We start from the raw sequence: 19,579 nt of genomic DNA, 5'->3' as shown, positions 1-19,579 counted from the left end.
GTTGTCCAAATTTTTTTTAAGAGAAGCCTCTTTTTCTTAAGAAGCTAGCATGACTGTTCTTTTCTCTCTGCCTCATGGAGGTAATCAAGACTTTTTGTAGTTAGTTTAACTTAAAACAGAAATCGAGGAAAAAGTACATGAAAATAGATGCAGGTTTTTTCAATCTCAGTGGTAATTTCAGGGCTCCAAACTGAACGTTCCCAACTATGTCTAAGCCACCCCCAAACAGTAGATGCACGCTTTTTCCTCCTTCTCCCAATTTCAAACCCCTCTGCAGGATACCTGCAGAAAAAAAAACAATTCTATCATAAAGAATTACACAAGGTCCCACTGTTATACTTTTCACTAGCTACTGTGGGGACAGCCCATTCCTACAATTGATCTCCACTGCGGGGTGTCACTGAGGGTAAGAGATGAGTATACTTCTAAAGAAGCAACAGTCCTTGAGGTCAAAAGTTAATGCACGCGCTAAGTACAAGTTTTCCTATCTACCAATTAATTCATCAGTGACTAAGAGACCTGGCTAGGAAAGATTCTGCTATATAATTTTTAAGTCCTAATTATTTCTAAAATTGAAAAAGAGATCTTATAGCTTTTGTTAAGGCAAGCAGAATTTTGACTTAAAAGCCCCCCAAAGCCATTTATCCCATCTAGTTAACAGCACAACTTTCACTAAGTATTCCCAAATGTATTCCCTTTGGTCACAGTTTCTGACTATGAATCTTTAATGAAAAATCCAGAATAAAGTTTCTATCCTTTTAACATTCAAAATACAGCATACACAGGATTGTGCTTATATTCAAAGCCCTTACTTATCTCCTTTACTCCATTTTTCTCCACTTGGTGGTCTGTATGCTCTTAATCTCTGCATTTCCTCTTTCCAGTGAGGAGGAGTTTCACTGCTGTCATCATCATCTGACTCAGAACAGGATCTTGATCTTGGAGGTGTATGATAGCGCTTTAAAAACAAAGAAGGGAATAACTATTTTAAAAATGCCTATCGATGACAGTCTGCTATAGGACAGAGTTAGGTAAAGCCCAATCTCAGATTCCATCAAAGGCAACTATTCAAGTACCAAAAGAATGGTATGAAGTTATTTCAGACATAAGGCATTAAAGGAGAAGGGAAAGGCTGAGATTCACCTGTAATCCAATATGAAATTTTCCTCTTCAAAGTCCTAATGGTTATACTCATTAGCCTAGATTATTCAACATACTAAGATTTCTTAGCATCCTCACTAATTGTTTCATGTGTTCATTTCATACTTAATTAAAGCCATTCAAACATAGCAGTAAACTCTGATCTAACAGCAGTACCTTCCCATAACTATGGAAAATACAACTAGTTTCTTGAACAGATTTTGTATTATACCTAAAATTATAGCTAGGATTTTGCATATAGGTAAAAAATTTTCACTCTTTAGGTAAGTAATTTGAAAAAAGTCTTAACACACATACAATTGTGCCCCTGCCTTTAATCTTCCGTCCAGACTTTGATACAGATGGTTTCTGATCACTTACGATGGGTGCAACATCAGGAATCTTCCTAGAAAAGAAGATTGTGATGAAAATTAAAAATAAGCAAATGCTAGGCATTTTTCTTAATTATGCCCTTATAATACCAAAATACTTCAATTATCCAATACTTTTGTAGAATGAAGTATTATACATAATCTAATTTTCTAAGGAAACCCCTATTTATGACAAAACTTAAAAAAAAAGTAAACCCAATTGCTTAGAAACACCATACTAGTATCTATCTTTTAAAGCACACTACTACCTTAAAACAAAATCTTTTTTTTTTTTTTTTTTGGATGTTTCTTGTCAAAACAGTGGTGTTCTAAGGGAATACTGAAGTATTTCCTGACTCTGATGCTTAATTCGGCTTTGGTCATTTTTTATAGTTTGTCTCTCCCATTCTACTGTAAGCTACCTTTCCTTCAATGCTTTGAATCTGCTCCTTTAGCACATGGGTAATTCTAAGGGCATAGTTTTTGTGACACCTACAGTTCTCCTTGCATGAGAAGTCTTTTTACACTCAGTTTATCTTGTGTCTATTATTATTAAGATAATGGCAAGCTTGTATTGGGCAATTACTATGTGTCAGGCATTATATTAATAAGCATTTTTAAAATACATTTTTAATTGTGGTGTTTCATATAAAATACAGAATTTGCCACTTTTAGCATTCTAAATGTACAGTTCAGTGGTATTAATTACATTTACAATACTATGCAACAATCACCACTGTCTTTCCAAAACTTTTTCTTCACCCCAAATAGAAACTCTGTACTCATTAAACACTAATTCCCCATTCCTCACTCTCCCCAGCCCCTGATAAATTCTATTCTATAATACTTTCTGTATCTATGAGTTTGCCTATTCTAGGAAACTCATATAAATGGAACCATATAATGTCTTGTTGTATCTAATTTCAAAAAGAAAATAAATTTCCACAAATGTTCTGTTGACAAAATTTTAAATATAATAATAATCATCTTTTTTTGTAACACAGGTCTAATGCTTCATTAGGGTTCAAAGTTAGTGTTCCTTATTAAAACAGATGTTAATGCTGTTCATCTGGTAATGCTGATCTATAATGAAATTTTATGTATTTCATCATTCATCTTTAAAAACATCTTTCCACACAGATGTCTGATATGTGCAGCACATGAAATACTGGCAAGCTGTAGCTACATCACTAATTTAGTGTACCTTGTAGCAGTGTAAAGGGATGAGACCACCACATACAAACTCTGTAGCAATTACTCAGTGCTGCTATTGTAGCACAAAAACAGTCTAAGGAAATATGTGAACAAATGGGTGTGGTTGTGTTTCAATAAAACATCATTTATAGATAATGAAATATAAATTTCAAATAATTTTCAAGTCATGAAATATTACTATTTTTTTATCCCCCCCACCCCCCGCCCAAACATATAAAACCATGTTTAACTCATGGACCATATAAAAACAGGTAGTGGGCCAAATCTGGTCCATGAGCCATAGTTTACTGACTCCTAGCATGTAATACTGAAATTGATCTTTCATGTTTCCTACCTTTTGAAAGCCAAATGAATTTATGAACTTGGTGTTTTTTATTATAAGAAACATTCTACTAAAATTTATTCACAAGCTACAATTTTTAATAATAAAAACATTATCATGTTAAGCTATTAATTCAAAGATACATACCATTTTGTAACAGCTTTTTAAAATAAGACAATATCAGGTATAAAAATATTTAATGAACTAAATGATCACCTTACGTAGACACCTGACTGCAAACAGGGACACAACTTCTCAGCTTTCAAGATAACTCTCCATAAGGAATTTCTCTATCACACCAGCCATTTTGGTATTTCTGTTCCTGTAACACTTTCTTTTAATAATTATGAACTTGAGTCTAACACACAAAATACATTAAATACTATTTTTTGAGACCAAATCTACAGCCACACATTAGCTTTTTGCAATACAGAGAAGTTATCTCTGACCAAGTTAACACTAACATATTTATGATACTAAACTACATCTCCAATCACCATGCAATTAATTATGCACTATTCAAACTGGAACACGTTTCATCACTTGACTGGACTCAAAGAATTCAACTAACACTCTGTACTGATAACCAAAACCTCATGATAACCAAAGGCAGGAAGATCAGTAATGAAATCTTTCCAGACCTCCCCAATAAGAACTTTTCCCCTAACAAAAAAAAAAAAAAAGAAAAGAAAAAAAAAAAGAAAGAAAGAAGAAAAAAAGAACTTTTTCTCCTGACCAACTTGCCCAACTTCCTTTCCCTACTAGTATAATGTGAATTCTGAAAGGTAGGGTACGTATCACTCATTAATCTGGTATCTCCCATATCTTACATATCATTCATTAATCTAATACTCCCACAGTATCTTTCAAAGTGTTTTGAACATGGGTCCTATTCAGTAAATCAGTGTGGAACTGCAATGAGCTGATGGAACTGTCTGTCAGAGAAATGAAAATATATAGCTTAGTCACCCTACTTACGGTTCAGGTTCCACAGTGACAACAGGCATATCTCTTCTCAGTAAAAATCGGTTCTCTGGCACTGGAGGAATTTCTTCTGGCCGCACCACAGGTTTTTCCCTTTTAGCATTTGAATCGGCCGACCTTTTTTCATTGGTATCACTCCTCTCAGAGTGACTTAAAAAGAACAAAGACACCAATTAAGGTGTGTAATGCTTACATTTCATAATAATAAAAGCACATAAAATTAACATATTAAAACAGCATAACTACTGATAGCTTACAAGTCTCACTCAAAAGGGTTATATAATTTTCACAGAGAATATATAATCAACCCAGGGAAAAACCCAGAGTATTAAAATTTTGAAATCAAAACTGTCAAATTTTTTCTTTTAAGAGTTTCTTAGATTATTTTCACTTGAAAACAAACAAATCTTTGATATGAAATGCTTATGCTCCCTATTCCTAGATTTGCCAGATTTCAATTTAGATAAAGTTCAAAAATGTTATTCCTTTTCAACAATAGGTAATAAAAACTGAATTTATGGAATTACACATACCTTTTCCATTTCAGGGTGTTTATTTGCTTTTTTTTTTTTTTTTTTTAGAGACACTGTCTCACTCTGTTGCCTGGGCTAGAGTGCAGTGGCACAATCATGGCTCATCACAGCCTCGAACTCCTGGGCTCAAGCGATCCTCCTGCCTCAGCCTCCCGAGTAGCTGGGACTATGGGTATGCACCACCACACCCAGCTAATTTTTAAATTTTTTGTAGAGACGGGAATCTCCCTTTGTTGACAAGGCTGGGTATTTGATTTTTTAGTTAAGACTACGTTGGTGTTTTACACTCACCCTTTTGGGCTCATTACATGTTTATTTCTTGGCTCTTCTGAACTGCTTGCTTCCTTTCGTCTCTTTTTAGATCGTTTAACTTTTGGCCTCCTTTTGTGTTTCCTTCTTTTGCTTCTCTCATGTTCTATTTCACTTTCTGAAGATGATTCTGAAGAGGAAGAGGAATTGGAAGAGGAATCCGAGTCTTCTGAATGAGTTGGTTTCTTCCTTTTCTTCTCAAAAACTTATAAGAAATATTTACAAAAATATTAGTACTAGACTTCCATGCCTACCTTTCAGAGTAAAAAAATAAAAACATGCTTTATATATAGCAAACTAAAATGAAATCTAAATAAACTTTTTTTCAATTGATAATACGATTACTGGCAAGACTTTAAAAGGTAACAAAGCCCTTGTCCTCATCAAGCCTATATGCTAGTCAGGTTAGGCAACAAGAAAATAAATAACTGCATAATATGACAAATAATAAATACTAAGAATTCAAAAAAGGCAGGGTAAAGGGAATAAATAGGGAGTGTGGGGAGTAGTTTATGATAACATTTGAGCAGGGACCTGAAGAAGCAGAGGAGGAGGCCGTGCAGACATCTTAATGAAGAGTGTTCCAGACAGAGAGACCAGCCGGCACAAAGTCTCTGAGTGATTGGCATGTCTAAATAAAGGTCAGTGTGACTAGAAGGCAATGAATGAGGGGAAAGTGGTCAGAAAGACAGCAGAAAGCCAAACCTCTAGTGCAAGGCTGGTGGCCAGCAGCTCTCCCCTCCCTAATGGAAAAAGAAGCAGCCCTTCCTACTCCTCCATACCTGCCCTAAAGCTAAAACAAAGAAATTCCTCACTCTTCCCCCGCCGTGGAAACCTTTCCTCCAGAGAAACTCCCATAGCCCCCACTACGCCCCTAAAAGGCAAGAAGTAGCCAGAGAGACCAAGGCGCCCTATTATCACTAAAAGGCCGGAATGCAAGGCTGGTGGCGGGCACCCCTCCCCTCCCTAATGGAAAAAGAAGCAGCCCCTCCTACTCCTCCATACCTGCCCTAAAGCTGAAACAAAGAAATTCCTCACTCGTCCTGCCAAAACCTTCCCTCCAGAGAAACTCCCATCCCCCACCCCTAAAAAACGTACGTACATAAGCCCACCCAGACTTCTGGGCGGGGTGGCTTCTCTGGTTCCACTCGTGGGACCATGAGGCTCACCTGGGTCCCTCTCTTGGGACCCATAACCCCCACCCGGGAGCACCCCAATAAAGCCTCTTTACTTATCCCTTTCAACTCTGCTTGTCTTTCTTTCTCTGGCACCGGCCACTCCGTTCTTAAAACCTTACATCTAGGACTTTACAGACCACTGTCAAGACTTTGAGAAGGGAGCCCTTGGAGGGTTCTGAGCAGGAGGAGTGGCATGGATGTGAAGTATGGTTTGAAGGGATCACTCTGGTTGCTGGTCAGGACATACCACAGTGGGCCAAGGATATAAACAATAAGACCAGCTGGGAGGCTACTATTGCTGAAAAAACATTTTAGGACAGAGACAAGGTAAATAGTTATGAAGCTATTGCAATAATCCAGACACAAGATACCAGTGGTTTGGGTCAGGCTTGTAGCAAGGCAAAGTAATAAGAAGAGGTGACATTTGACAAAATTAAGATTTGCTGATGGGTTAGATGTGAAGGGTGTGGTATAGAGGCATCAAGAGTTATTGCAATACCTATTAATAGAATGAATTTTTTCCACTACTGAAATCCAGGAGGTTATCTTTAAGTTACAGTCTTCAACAATGCTTTACCTGTGTCCTCGCTTCCTCCACCTCAGAAAAGCTCTTACCATCTTTTGTCGATTTTGTGGCAAGTACCCCACAGTCAATAACTCGCACATCTGCATAAGGTCTGCTTGCAGCATCAGTTTTTAGATTTTCAATTTGTTCGATTACTTCAAAACCAGAAATAACCAGTCCAAAGACAACATGCACCCTGTCACAACACAAATTTTAAAAATGACTGGTTTGATAATTAAGCTATGAACAATAATCAAGACAAATGTAATAAATGACATGTCCACAGACCTGAAAATAAAACCAAAGTGTTTGATGTATGAAGCAACTAAAAGGGAATGAGAATTTGAAATCTGCTTCTTAAAAGGAAACAACAATTACTCAAACTAGGCCTCAGCTTTCTAACTTTAAAACAAAGGTTCCTTCCTAAGTCTGGACAGTAGAATTTAAACCAACCAACCAACAAACAATGTTTCTTAACCACTTTAGGGTAAAGAGTCTGATAACACTCAGACTACAGTTGATATTCAGAAACTGTCCTCAAGATTGCACGGCTGAGAAGCCCATTCTTGGGCACAGTTAAAGGCCCCTTCGGTGATACAAGAGCCATGGAGTCTCAAAACTACTACACTCTGTGATCCTTAAGAAAGAGCTTAGCCATGGGAGATTAACCTAGACATCAAGAGTGCCCCCTTGAGGGCTACCCATGGTCCAATAATCTATCTGTCTTTATGCCTGCCACCCAAACACCTCTCCGAGGTAATAAGAATGTAATTCTTACCCATCCAGGTGCGGAGCAGGTTTTGTAGTACTGTATAATAAACATCAACACAAAGATGATGTCAAAAACGATGTGTTCAGATGAAGAGAGCAGAGGGGTTTAAACACAGCATGTAGAGAACAAAGAAGTAAAGATAAAAAAAATAGGGGAAAAAGTTAAACGTGATATACATCTAACCTTAAAAACCCCCAAACAGCAATAGTACCCATTTTACTGATAAAAAAATTTCAAGATTATAATGAATTATAAAATCACCTCTATTAAAGTATACATGTATACATAATATATGAAATAAGTTTCATTTGACATATAGCCATAAATATATAGCATAAATAGACATTAAAATTAAAGTTATTCTCAAATCCAAAATGACAAAAAACAAAAACAAACATAAGAAAAACCCAAATTTATCAGCATCATTAAATAAGAAAAAGCAGCTATTATTTGCTCTCTGGAAAAAAAAAAACTGTGATCAACACTTGCCCCACACACTTAAATGAGTTTTTTAATTTGTTATTTCTCATACTGCGTCAGTCTGCCTCTTTTAGTCAGACAGACAGAGGTGAGCCTCGGGAGTCCTGTTTTCAGAACTTCCTGCCCCTCTTTCTTCACCCAAAGTGAAGCTCTGACACAGCAACTCTGAAAATGTGATAGGGAGAAAACCTTCAATCTGCCAACACTTCTGACAGCAAAGTAATGATGGATAACAATATACATTTTAAATTCCCATGGCCCAGAAAACACCCAACCAGCTTCTTCTACAGTGGCAAACTGTCAGATAGTCGCTCTTGGGAAGCCTATGGGGTACATATGGTTAAGGTATTTTTAACCCACGCTGGTTTTCCCATAGCATTTTCACACATCTTTACACTACATAGAAAAAATTCAAAAGCAGATTAATTAGACTCTGAATTATACACAAGCATCTTGGTTTATAAGAATGAGAAATGATATGTGAAAGACAGAAAAGGTCGCTGGATAACAGGCCATGTTAAAGCTGTGAATTGTGTGAGAATCTCCCATATAAATTTTTATATTCATTTTAAGGCAATTCTATACATGTAAGTTAAAAAAACACAAATTTAGCCATCACAACAATGCTAAAAATCTTTATTGTACAAGGATTGTAATGCTTATACTTACATTAAGAATATTCAGTTCTGTAAGAGCACTACAGAATTTAATTTAAAAAATTAAAATGTCAAGAAGTTCCAGAATTTTAAAGGAAATACTAAGTTTTAAAATCATGAGTCTCAAATATTCCTTAGAAGACTGAGAAGTGGTAATTCAAGCCAACATAATCATAAAAATAAAAAAAGGTAGCAAAAAGAAATAAAGAAAAGAAAATGAAAATCTAGCAAATTTGTGAGCCACTAATGCTTAAAACCATTACATTAGCAACCAGAAACCACCTTGGACAGTAAGATAGAAATGTGCTTCCCATAACTATAAAACTTTACCAAAGCACACTAAAGAAATCAGTACAGGAGCTAGACAGTGAGTACATTATATGAAAGATGTAAAGATGGTTTTTAAAAGGTAAAATTTTTCTATAACGTAAGAGATCAGTCTCAAATATGCAGAAGTGAAAACAATGGTTAATGATTAGATACATTCCTCTTCCTCTCTCACAACTCTCAGATCTTGTGGTATGGGAAAGCTATAGATTTTTTTAAAACATAGAGGCCAATTTAATTTGCCATCTTGGCTAATAGGAATGCTGTAAAGACCACCCTGTGGCAAACCTTTGGAGCAAATGGTGAGATAAAACATTCAAGCTAAGTGTAATGATATGCGGCAACATACTACCTGACGCTTACTTTGAGGATGGAATAGCTATCTTTATGACATTCAAATTTTGTTTTTAATTCAAATGAAAACTGAAGAATAAACAAACGTGGTCCTTTATTGCAGTAGTGAAGGAAATAAATGATGACAGGAACAACTCTTTGTTTCAAGGACAACTCTCAGCCTGCCCATGGTACCTAAACTGATGTAAATAATTTAAGCCCATTACTTGCATCTGCAACCAGGATGCAGAAATATACATTTGTACTTTAATTGGGTTTGACTATATGTTAAGAATACTGAAAGTATTTAACAAAAAGAAGCCCACTGGGGTTCTCAGCCTACATTCCAGGAGTAGAAATCCCAATGTAAAGCAGGCTTACTGGCGCTGGGCTAATACTAGACATGGATAAACAGACAACATTAGCCAAATGGGGTTACAAAAAAGGTAGGGGGAAACAATATGTTCAGTCCAGTCTAGTCAATTCTACTAAGATGGGCACAGGTCTCATCCCACTAATTCTGAATTATACTGATCTTTCAAAACTTTCAATTTTCAAAAAGTTATATTGATCTTTTAAAAAACTATTTTAACAACTGTGCAGTGATGACATACGCTCGGTAAGTTTAAGTTTATATATACTTATGAAAACATACCTAAAGGAGAAACAACCATGAAGAACATTTCAAATTATAAGACCTATTAATATTTATGTATTTCCATTTACTCTTATTGCTTAGAGACACTGATTTTCCAGTTTCCCCCACCCCGAATCTACTTAAAGAATGTATGTGCAAGGGTTCATTTAAACTTTATAAATCCTAGAAATTAAAGTGTCACTGTTACTCCAAAAACAATCTACAGTTTTGTACTATTATCAGAGAAGCTTTTGACCTTATGCAGAAATGACTAGTTCCACACTGAAATGAGATCTAAAACCAGTACATAAAATATAACCCCACTCCCCCACCAGAAGATATGTAGGAACTTGGTGGAAACAAGCCACTGAAATTAAAATATACTTCCCAGGATTAACCATGAACCATAAAACACACTTGTTTTACATGTATTGTTGCTATACAGATCAAGCAGAAAGGTTTTTTTTTTTTCCTTAAAATATTTCAATTCACATAACAATAGGATTAAAGAGATAAAGGCAAAGAAAGAAAAAGAGAGAGCCTTAGAGTAATGAGACATTACCTTTGGAGCGCACGATGTAACACTCTTTCTGTAAATTTTACACAAAAATGGCAAGAAATAAATTGTAATACACTTTTAAGACAAGACTGAATCTATGTTTTAATATCAATATAACTTCAAAATTAAATATTTTTCAAGTTTTATGCAAAGCAAGAAAGCTTTTTAAAATGGAGGGCTCTAAATTTTCTTTCATATAGGATATTTATGTAGAGATGAGTCATGTTTAAGAAAAGCATTGTGGCTGAAGTGGGAATCTGTTCAGATCCTTAATATCTAACACCAGAGTGCCAGTAATAGCTATTAACAACACATTATATTTCCTTTCACGAATGCCAGAAGCTAGCTAAGACAACTAACATTTTTCTCAAAAAGAGAATAATGTATCTTGAGGACATACATAAATATAAAAATCTGAATGCCCAGAAGCAGTTACTACCAGTTGAAAGCAAAAATTTCATTGGAAAAAACTGAGTTAAGAGAATCCAAAACAAATAAATTTCAACGAACTTTTTACTAATTCACTTCAAATAGTTAAAGAAACTTCCATGCTTCTACATTTGAAACCCTTTTTCAATCACACATCACAACAGACCACTTTCAATAGTCAATGAGCAAATGTTTGGGCTGTAGATACTATTCATTGACATTACATACACTTTGAAGTTAAGGCACTGAACATAATAAAGTAAAGCAGTGTAACTAGAATTTTAAGGATCTTCTCGGAAGATAAAAAGGAAAGAGAGATGAAAGCATAAGAGTGTGCTACCAAATCATGGCCACATTATCTTCTTTTCCTGTCTAATCTTTGATTTTCTCCATTATAAAGAATTTCTTTTTTCAAAGCACACATACTGACCAATTTTAACTGTATTTAAACTTAAAACACACCTATTACTACTCAAACTGAAACCCTATTATACCATGGACAAAGTGCTTTATAGGAGTTCTGAACATATTAAATCTTGAAATATTTAAAAATAAGCTCTAACTTTTTGTAAAGACATAACATGAATTATTGTGAAAAACGAACATGTTTGAAATAATGTGTTTTCAATGAATGTTGTGAAAAATAAGATACTGTAGGTGTAAAGTAGTACATAAGAGGGAAATAAAGATAATTTATTTCTGTCTAATTAGCCATTACCATGCAATCTCTTTTTCCTTCAACTCCTGAAATTATCACACTGTCATGGAAGAGGCACCAAACTGTACAAAATGACAAAGCTTATGTAAGGGCAATGGAAACTAACCAAGTAAATTTTACAATGCTCTACCTATGTGTTCCCAAAGTCACCAAAATAGAAGCACTTTCTAAAATTCAGCGCCAATGTTATTTACAGTAATATGCATCAAACATTACTAGATACAAAATTTCTTCCACATTGCTAATATATATGTCACAAACACATTAAGTAATATTGAGCCTAAATGTTAGGGATGATATTTGCTATTCAGAGAACTTGGCTTATGGTTAAGTTTTATGAACATCTTTGCACATGAAAAAATTTGAAATTAAGCTATGAAGGTATTCCCCCCAAAAAGGAAGGAAAAAGCTAGAACTCCTTATGTTACTAACACTTACTAGCATTTCTTCTCATATAAATTTATGAATACTTGGGTAGAAAAGGCGTTTGCATCTCAAATCTTTTGCTACCCAAAATGTCAGTGCAGCTTTATAACTGTCAACATAGCTTTATAAACCCCTTAAAACCAACCACTACCACTCCTCAACTCCCCATGCTCCACTACTCTGATCAGCACTCCTCTCCCATTCCAGTGAGTAGCCACTTGCAAGTCTAATTGTTAAATGATATAAAACGTATTCTAGAACTTCTTATGTCCTCTGCCCCATTGCCCTATTTATAACTGTTAAAATAAAACATTTTGTTTAAAGTTCAAAGTATGACTTTTCTATATGATCTTGTTTTCCTATGTTTTTATAATTATTATGACAGCTAACAGTGGCCAGTGACAGAGACTGTTCTCCAAAGCCTTACAGGTCTCTCTGCTCCAAGGCTGTGATATAAGTCTTGCACAGACTAATGTTCTAACAGCGGCTGCTGAGGAGACTGCTGCTGCTCCTGATTTAGGCATGATGAGCCCAATGCTTCCTCGAGGCACCTTTCAGACTGATGAAAACTAGGCAATTATAACTATTTCCTTTATGCAAGACAATGTTTGCACATAAATCATTCTATACATATTCAGAAACTTAGGAGCACCCTACAAAACACTTTCTTCTTTTTATGTCCAGAAATGTTTACTTTATCTTTGAAAGTAGGGACACTTTATAAAAAAGGGAAGACAAGGCTGGGCGCAGTGGCTCACGCCTGTAATCCTACCACTCTGGGAGGCCGAGGTGGGAGGATCACTCGAGGTCAGGAGTTCGAGACCAGCCTGAGCAAGAGCGAAACCCCATCTCTACTAAAAATAGAAAGAAATTATCTGGACTGCTAAAAATATATATGTGGAAAAAAAATAAGCCAGGCATGGTGGTGCATGCCTATAGTCCCAGCTACTTGGGAGGCTGAGGCAGGAGGATTGCTTGAGCCCAGGAGTTTGAGGTTGCTGTGAGCTAGGCTGACGCCACGGCACTCTAGCCCAGGCAACAGAGTGAGACTCTGTCTCAAAAAAAAAAAAAAAAAAAAAGGAAGACAAAAACTCCCTTAAGGTACACAGGAACTAAAACCAAGGCTTCCTGACAGGTAGTTTAGTGTTCTATTCCAGAAGTTACTTAATACAAAGCTATAAACTATATACCAGACCTTTTTCATCACTATTTTATGCAACATCTTCTTTACCTTTTTGATGACTATACGAGGGCTGTCCGCAAAATATCTGGCCATGTAACTGCTCTTGTTATATTAACAATGGCTGGATACTTTCCGGACAGCCCTTGTACATAAAGACAATGAAAATTAGAGCCAGAATTAATAAACTACTACTAATAGCAAAAGGGGAAAAATGTTTCCCTGAATGTCATTTTACTTTCCAGCAAAATGCTTGATGCTTCTAATATTTAACTAAAATAAATTCAGTGAAGAGTGGTTAATAAAATTATGTAGCTTATAGTGAGCAGCATTCTTTTTCTAGCTACCAATTTCTTTCAGAGAGGTGGGGGCAGGGGAAGGGGGTAGATGATGGGAGGCTGCTTGGTAGGTACAACATGCATGGCTCCAGTGATGGATGTTCTCAAGGCCTTGAAAATTCACAATGTAATATATCAATGTAGTGAAATCGCAGTTGTACCCCATGAAGATACACAAATAGAAAATTTTTTTAAAAACCTTCCAGATTATGAGGAAAATTTCTACAACCTGGAATTTTACATGGTTTTCCTCCCTTATTTAGCATTATCTATACAATGAAAAGATTGGACTAGATCTTTAAATCCTTTCTACTCTAAGACTTTATAATTCTAGCTTTTATTGTAGTTTCTTCTGAGTTTTTGACCTAAAAAATAAATAATAAAAAGGACAAAATGAATAAGCACCAAGTTAACTTGGTAACTCTGCTCCCAAATCTTTGAATTCCTTCAAAAATGCTTCCATGTGAACAAATCGCTGTTTCTCTAGCCATATATCACTTCTTTCACATTACTTAAGCATTACTATATTCCAAAAAGAATCAGTTTTCTTCTATATAAGCCCTCAAAAGCAACATCATTATGACTAATACAGTAGTAGAAATAAGCAGTTACTGTAAAAATTACCAACAGCTTTATAGAAGAAAATCTGATTTTTATCATACTCATAATTGTTCCAGCCAAATAAAGCAATATATGCACAATTATGTTTAAGAAAAATGATGTATGCCTAAGGAAGGGAGTTTTTAAATGTTTAAGTAATGGAGATAATAGCTAATGCATAAAGCACAAGAATCCTTGAGGGATATTTTGCAAATACCCACACTAACAGCACCAAATGTACTCCTTAGGAATTGCAGAGTAACAGATTTATAACATAAACTACAAAACCAATTTTGCCAGGATATATTAAAAATCCTTATTAAGCCTATTAAACAGGAACTAGAAAGATGATTGTATTTTACCATCCACCCTTACACTATCCTTTCTTTTTCAGTTGCCAGAACTGCTGCTCCAAGTGCTATATGAGGAGCTGTAGTAACAGGGTAAAAGGCAAGAGCTACTCTTGGGGAGCCATCTGCTAGCTGTGTGACCATCAGAGCTATTATCTGTGCTCATGTTCACAACTTAAAGATAGTACATTATACTTTTTTTTACTGCTTTCCACTCCAAAAGGATTTGGGCTTGCAAGATACAGAATTTCAAAGATTTTGCTTTTATGAGCCACCATCTCCATTTTACCTATCCTTTCCATAAAAGCAAGGATACATTGTTTAGAAACATGACTGTTAGTTTGACTTTATCCTGCAACTCAGGGAAACTGGTATTTTCAACCAGCATAAAGAAAGTATATAGGCACAAAAACATCTTTAAAAAATAAAAAGGACATGAGGATTTTTTTCTGTGTGCAAAAATGCCCAATTACTTCCAAGATTGTTTGTAGTTGCAAACTTCTTTCCTGGAGTAAATTCAAACCAAAATGAAAAAACTTTCTTTCAATCAGAAGTTCATAGTGATTTTTAGTGCCATCTACAGTTAGTTAATTATGAAAACAAGTTTAAAAAATGTAATCCTAACTTATTAATTCAAAATTTTTCATTTGTAATCTTCTTCAAACACAGCAGTCCAATAGAAAATTAGGCCATGTAGAAAACAATAATGGCCTTCATTAAATATTCCTAGGAAAGACTTAAGCAAATACTAAATAACATAAAAACAAGATACTTTATTTGAAGGTAATTTTTTGAATCTCATATACTGAATTTTAATTAACGTGTGCAGGTGTACCAGTTTTAACTCCAACATTTTATAAACAAGCTAATCTGTAAGTAACAATAGCAAGTAGCTGCTGCTACTCAATAAATCAAATTTTAAATATGCTGATACAAAAAAGAAAATCTAAAAGAAACTTTAGAGCCCTCAGGTGATAGCTTCTTGACCAATGTATCATTAGTTTTTCATGTTCACAGTTCAGATAAGCTTAAAAATGGAAATGGGAACCCTTAATCAAAGAGTAAACAGCTTCTACACTCAGCTTCTACAAAAAAATATTTCTTTCTACTTCGCATTGGCTCTTAAGAATGCTAAGAATAGAAAAACACTCTAGTAAAGAAGTACAATAACTAATAAACTATGGGATCAAAACGATATGGGAACAAATGTTGTAGATCTTTTTCCTGTATAATTCCCACAATAATCATCTTTTATCAGCTTTCCATTTTTAGGACATTCTTAGGAATAGAATGCTCCTTATCTGAACTTTATCAGATCATGTTGAAATCTATTTTTCAGACAAATTTAAAATGTGAGTTTTTTATACGAATAATATACTCCTTTAAAGACAGGGAAGCGCCATTCATACTCATCCATTCAGAAAGATGACAAAGAAAACTTTTTCTGATAAATCATGAATGAAAGATTTCTCCCACATACACAACACAACTGAGATTTACTACCAAAAAAAAGCATTAAACTTCATGCTGGACAGTCACCTTTCACATTTTGTATGATGGGATTATAATAAAGATGGGCTTTGGAATAGCTTTAGATCAGAATACAACTAAAAGTATGCCAAAAGTCTTATTTAGAATTTTCAGATGAGAAATAAGGTTTTGGTTGTGCATGCATGTACATTTAAAGATGTTTGCTTTCTTAAAAGTAAATTCAGCATTCTGAAGTTTCCTAAGTGATAATCTCATTATAAATTTTGGTAGAAATGACAACGTCATTGTGTTATTTCAATTATGCACAGAGACCTTGAAAAATTTGAGTTTTGAAAAATGCTGGCTCAATAGCAAGTCATCTTTATACAACATAAGAAAATAATCATACCTCTCTCAAAATTGCCTCAAAGAGCAACAGTAAGAGAAAAAAACAACCACAGAATGGTTTACTCAAACCAAATGCTTCCCATGGTAGGGGGATACATCTGGTGGTCCTATACTATGAAACATTTTTAAATGTTCATCAATAGTTTATGTTCCAATCTAGTTTTGGTAAACTGAGCACTGAAATTTGGTAGGGACCAAAGCCAATTTCTTTTCTAAAATAACAATATATTTTGAAAATAATGTATATCTTCAAGTTACGTTTTTTAAGTTCCATTCTTCAAATCCAGGATATATGCTGAACGCTGAGGAAGCTGTTGGAGCTTATTAGTTACTATAACATTAGAAATTAATAAAACCCAAATTGACAGGATTTTAGCATTAAACTTGATTTAACTGTACCATCTTTCTCATGAACAGCGCTTCTCTGTTTAAGAAAAGCTCATCTCTGAATTATGCCTACTCACATGAAAAACTGGGAACCATTGGTATGTTTCCCCCGATTTGCCATTGACAAAAGGAACGCTCTGTCATGTTTGAGAATAAAGTTTTCATCTGTTTGAAGAAAACACAAACTCGTTAGTCTCCAATTATAAGCCACTTTTAAGGTAATGTTCAAGTAATAAATAGAAAGCAAAAGATGAAATTCCTCTTCTGGTCAGTATAGATACTTGACTATTTAGAAAAAAAAATTTTTAACTAATCAAATAACAAAAGCATAAAAAGGCCAAAAGATACTAATTAAAGCCTTGAGGAAAAGAACATATATTTAATACTTTATACAAACAGCCTTAGAACAGTCATATTTAGTAGTAACATAATTTGGTTAAATGATATTTAAACTATTAACTTTCAGGAAAAACTAGTAAAATTTTTAGAAAAATCTTCATAGTAAAGCTCATTTCCTCTAAATTTCCAATTAGCCTGCCTAATATACTATACATGGGAGAAATTTAATAATCCTCTTATGTGTTTAATTTTTATGTGGTACATTTATTTAATTGAACAGAAGCTATACTAGGAGAGCAAAAAAATTACATATATTAAGTTGTAGGGACATGTCTAAATTAAATTAGGTACATAAATAATCAATAGGATCACAAAATTATCTAAGAAAGAAGTCTTGTAAAAACAAAAGTTTAAATGGCAAAATACAATTTTTAGGTACAAAAGTATCTGCCACAGGGAACAACCACATTAAAGTGGTCTACAGCATTAGTTTTAAATTGCTACATGCTACAAGAACCTGCTACCAGCTGTTTCCTGCTACTTCAAAGGAAAAAAAATCTGTCATAAAGATCACTTAGAAATGATTTTAATTCCAGCAGAAATATCCTTGAAAACTAACTTAAATTTTCTTTTAACATTCATACAAACAAATCTTTCTTTAGAACAAAAAGAAACATAGAAAACTTTAAAAAATTATTACCTTGGGAACAGGCTTCTGAAAAAGAGTAGTGATCTATTTTCCCCAAAGGAAATATAAAAGACTATTATAATGCTGAAGCTATTATAGTGTTATAACCTAGTAATATTGGATCCCATTATATATCTCTACAACTGACTTTTCTAAGGCTTTTTGGGGCAAATGCAATAGTTAGATTTATGCAAATGCTACTACTATAAGAATAAACAGTGATACAGTTCTAGTACACAAGAGAGAACATACAAACCTTTGAGAAAGGAGAAAATACCAACTTTTATTCAAAGAAATTGCTTGGTTTAGGGGGAAAAAAAACCCCACAACTAGATTCTTTTCCCTGATGTGGAACTAATAACCCATTGGGAAAAGGAAAAAGATACAGATGCATGTATGAAATATACAGAATTTTCCAAGTCTTCATCAAGCAATATAGAAATCCAGCCACAACCTGACCCAGACTGTCCATAAATTTATTAGGAAGGGTGCAAGGGAACAGAATTGGAGTTTGTGTTATACTGAGCTTCGTTCTCTTACCTTTTCATTTTGCAAAAGACCACATTCTCTATAAACAAAAGAATATGTTGACAGTTTTAGGCAGGAAGATAGGAGTTTTCATGTATATAGTTGCCTAACCTCCATGCTGAAAGTCATGTTTAACCATAAAGTTAGCCTTAATTAATTTTGTCAATTAAGAGTTACATATTACAATATAATTTATCCCCAAATTCATGCAAATAAAGTATTTTCATGCAGCATTAGTTTCATGCAACAAGTGAACTATAGGTAAACCTCTTTTCATTAAAAATATATGATCAATCTTGCTTTAATAACAGAACTGAAAACAAAAGACCATAAAATATTAAGCCTTACCTTTAAAATATCCACCATAAATTGATTCTCCACCTTTTCCATTACCTGAAAATAATGAGCTATGTTCAGCCATAATGAAAATAAAAAATATGCTAACATATACAAATTATTTTTAATGACTTCAATTTGCTGAAGGAAATTTTGAACTTATAACTGCTACAGATAACCAGATTCTAAGAGTCCTCAATTAACTTCATTTTTAAAATATAAGTCAAATCCTAGTACAATAAATACCATAAAAAATGATCTCCACAACCCACTTATTATTTCAAACAGTAACAATACCAACAAAATTCTAGAACAAAAGCAATCAGACAGTACTTTGGTATTCATTGCAAAGGAATTCACTATGTAATTATAATATTACTAAAATAAACTGCATAAAACCAAAAGAAAGGCCGGGCACAGTGGCTCACGCCTATAATCCTAGCACTCTGTGAGGCCGAGGTGGGAGGATTCCTTGAGCACAGCAGTTCAAAACCAGTCTAAGCAAAAGCAAGACCCTCGTCTCTAGTAAAAATAGAAAATTAGCTGGGCGACATGGTACATGTTTGTAGTCCCAGCTACTTGCGAGGCTGAGGCAAGAGGATCGCCTGAGCCCAGGAGTTTGAGGTTGCAGTGAGCTACGATGATGCCACCACTCTCTACCCAAGGCAACAGAGCAAGACTTTGTCCCAAAACAAACAAACAAACAAACATGTCTTAGTATTTTGCTTTTTCATACATTCTGGATCTATAACATTCATTCATCCAACAACTATTCATTGACCATATAATATTTGTATCATGCTGTAAGTGACATGATATTTACAATTAAAAGCATTAAGGAGATACTTTTAAAAACCAGAGTTATTAGAAAATAACTTTTAGCTCTACCTTCACTGAAGTCCCCACCCTGAATCATAAAGTTTTTAACCACACGATGGAATGTAGAACCTTTATAACATAGCTTTTTCCCAGTTGTTTTCCCAAGGCCTTTCTCTCCTGTA

General features: G+C 34.6%; 1 protein-coding gene across 3 annotated transcripts in view; it reads right to left on the bottom strand.

The window, feature by feature from the left end:
• NKTR (natural killer cell triggering receptor) overlaps positions 1–19,579 on the bottom strand; it is a 58,534-nt gene that overhangs the window by 11,782 nt on the left and 27,173 nt on the right. For 2 of the 3 annotated variants that reach the window (XM_069475576.1, XM_069475577.1), the window contains exons 3-11: positions 19,467–19,574; positions 18,591–18,635; positions 16,765–16,852; positions 7,396–7,425; positions 6,668–6,813; positions 4,857–5,079; positions 4,027–4,182; positions 1,459–1,546; positions 813–958 (exon numbers count right to left, since the gene is read on the bottom strand). In XM_069475576.1, the coding sequence (XP_069331677.1) occupies positions 813–958; positions 1,459–1,546; positions 4,027–4,182; positions 4,857–5,079; positions 6,668–6,813; positions 7,396–7,425; positions 16,765–16,852; positions 18,591–18,635; positions 19,467–19,574 (1,030 nt within the window). Of the gene's footprint in view, positions 1–812; positions 959–1,458; positions 1,547–4,026; positions 4,183–4,856; positions 5,080–6,667; positions 6,814–7,395; positions 7,426–16,764; positions 16,853–18,254; positions 18,283–18,590; positions 18,636–19,466; positions 19,575–19,579 lie in introns of those variants that run through there. The other variant, XM_069475578.1, reaches the window with a different exon arrangement.

Source organism: Eulemur rufifrons, chromosome 7 (assembly GCF_041146395.1).
Source record: "Eulemur rufifrons isolate Redbay chromosome 7, OSU_ERuf_1, whole genome shotgun sequence".
Taxonomy (NCBI): domain Eukaryota; kingdom Metazoa; phylum Chordata; class Mammalia; order Primates; family Lemuridae; genus Eulemur; species Eulemur rufifrons.
Note: the sequence above shows the minus strand (reverse complement) of the source record. Positions and strands in the feature narration are given on the sequence as shown.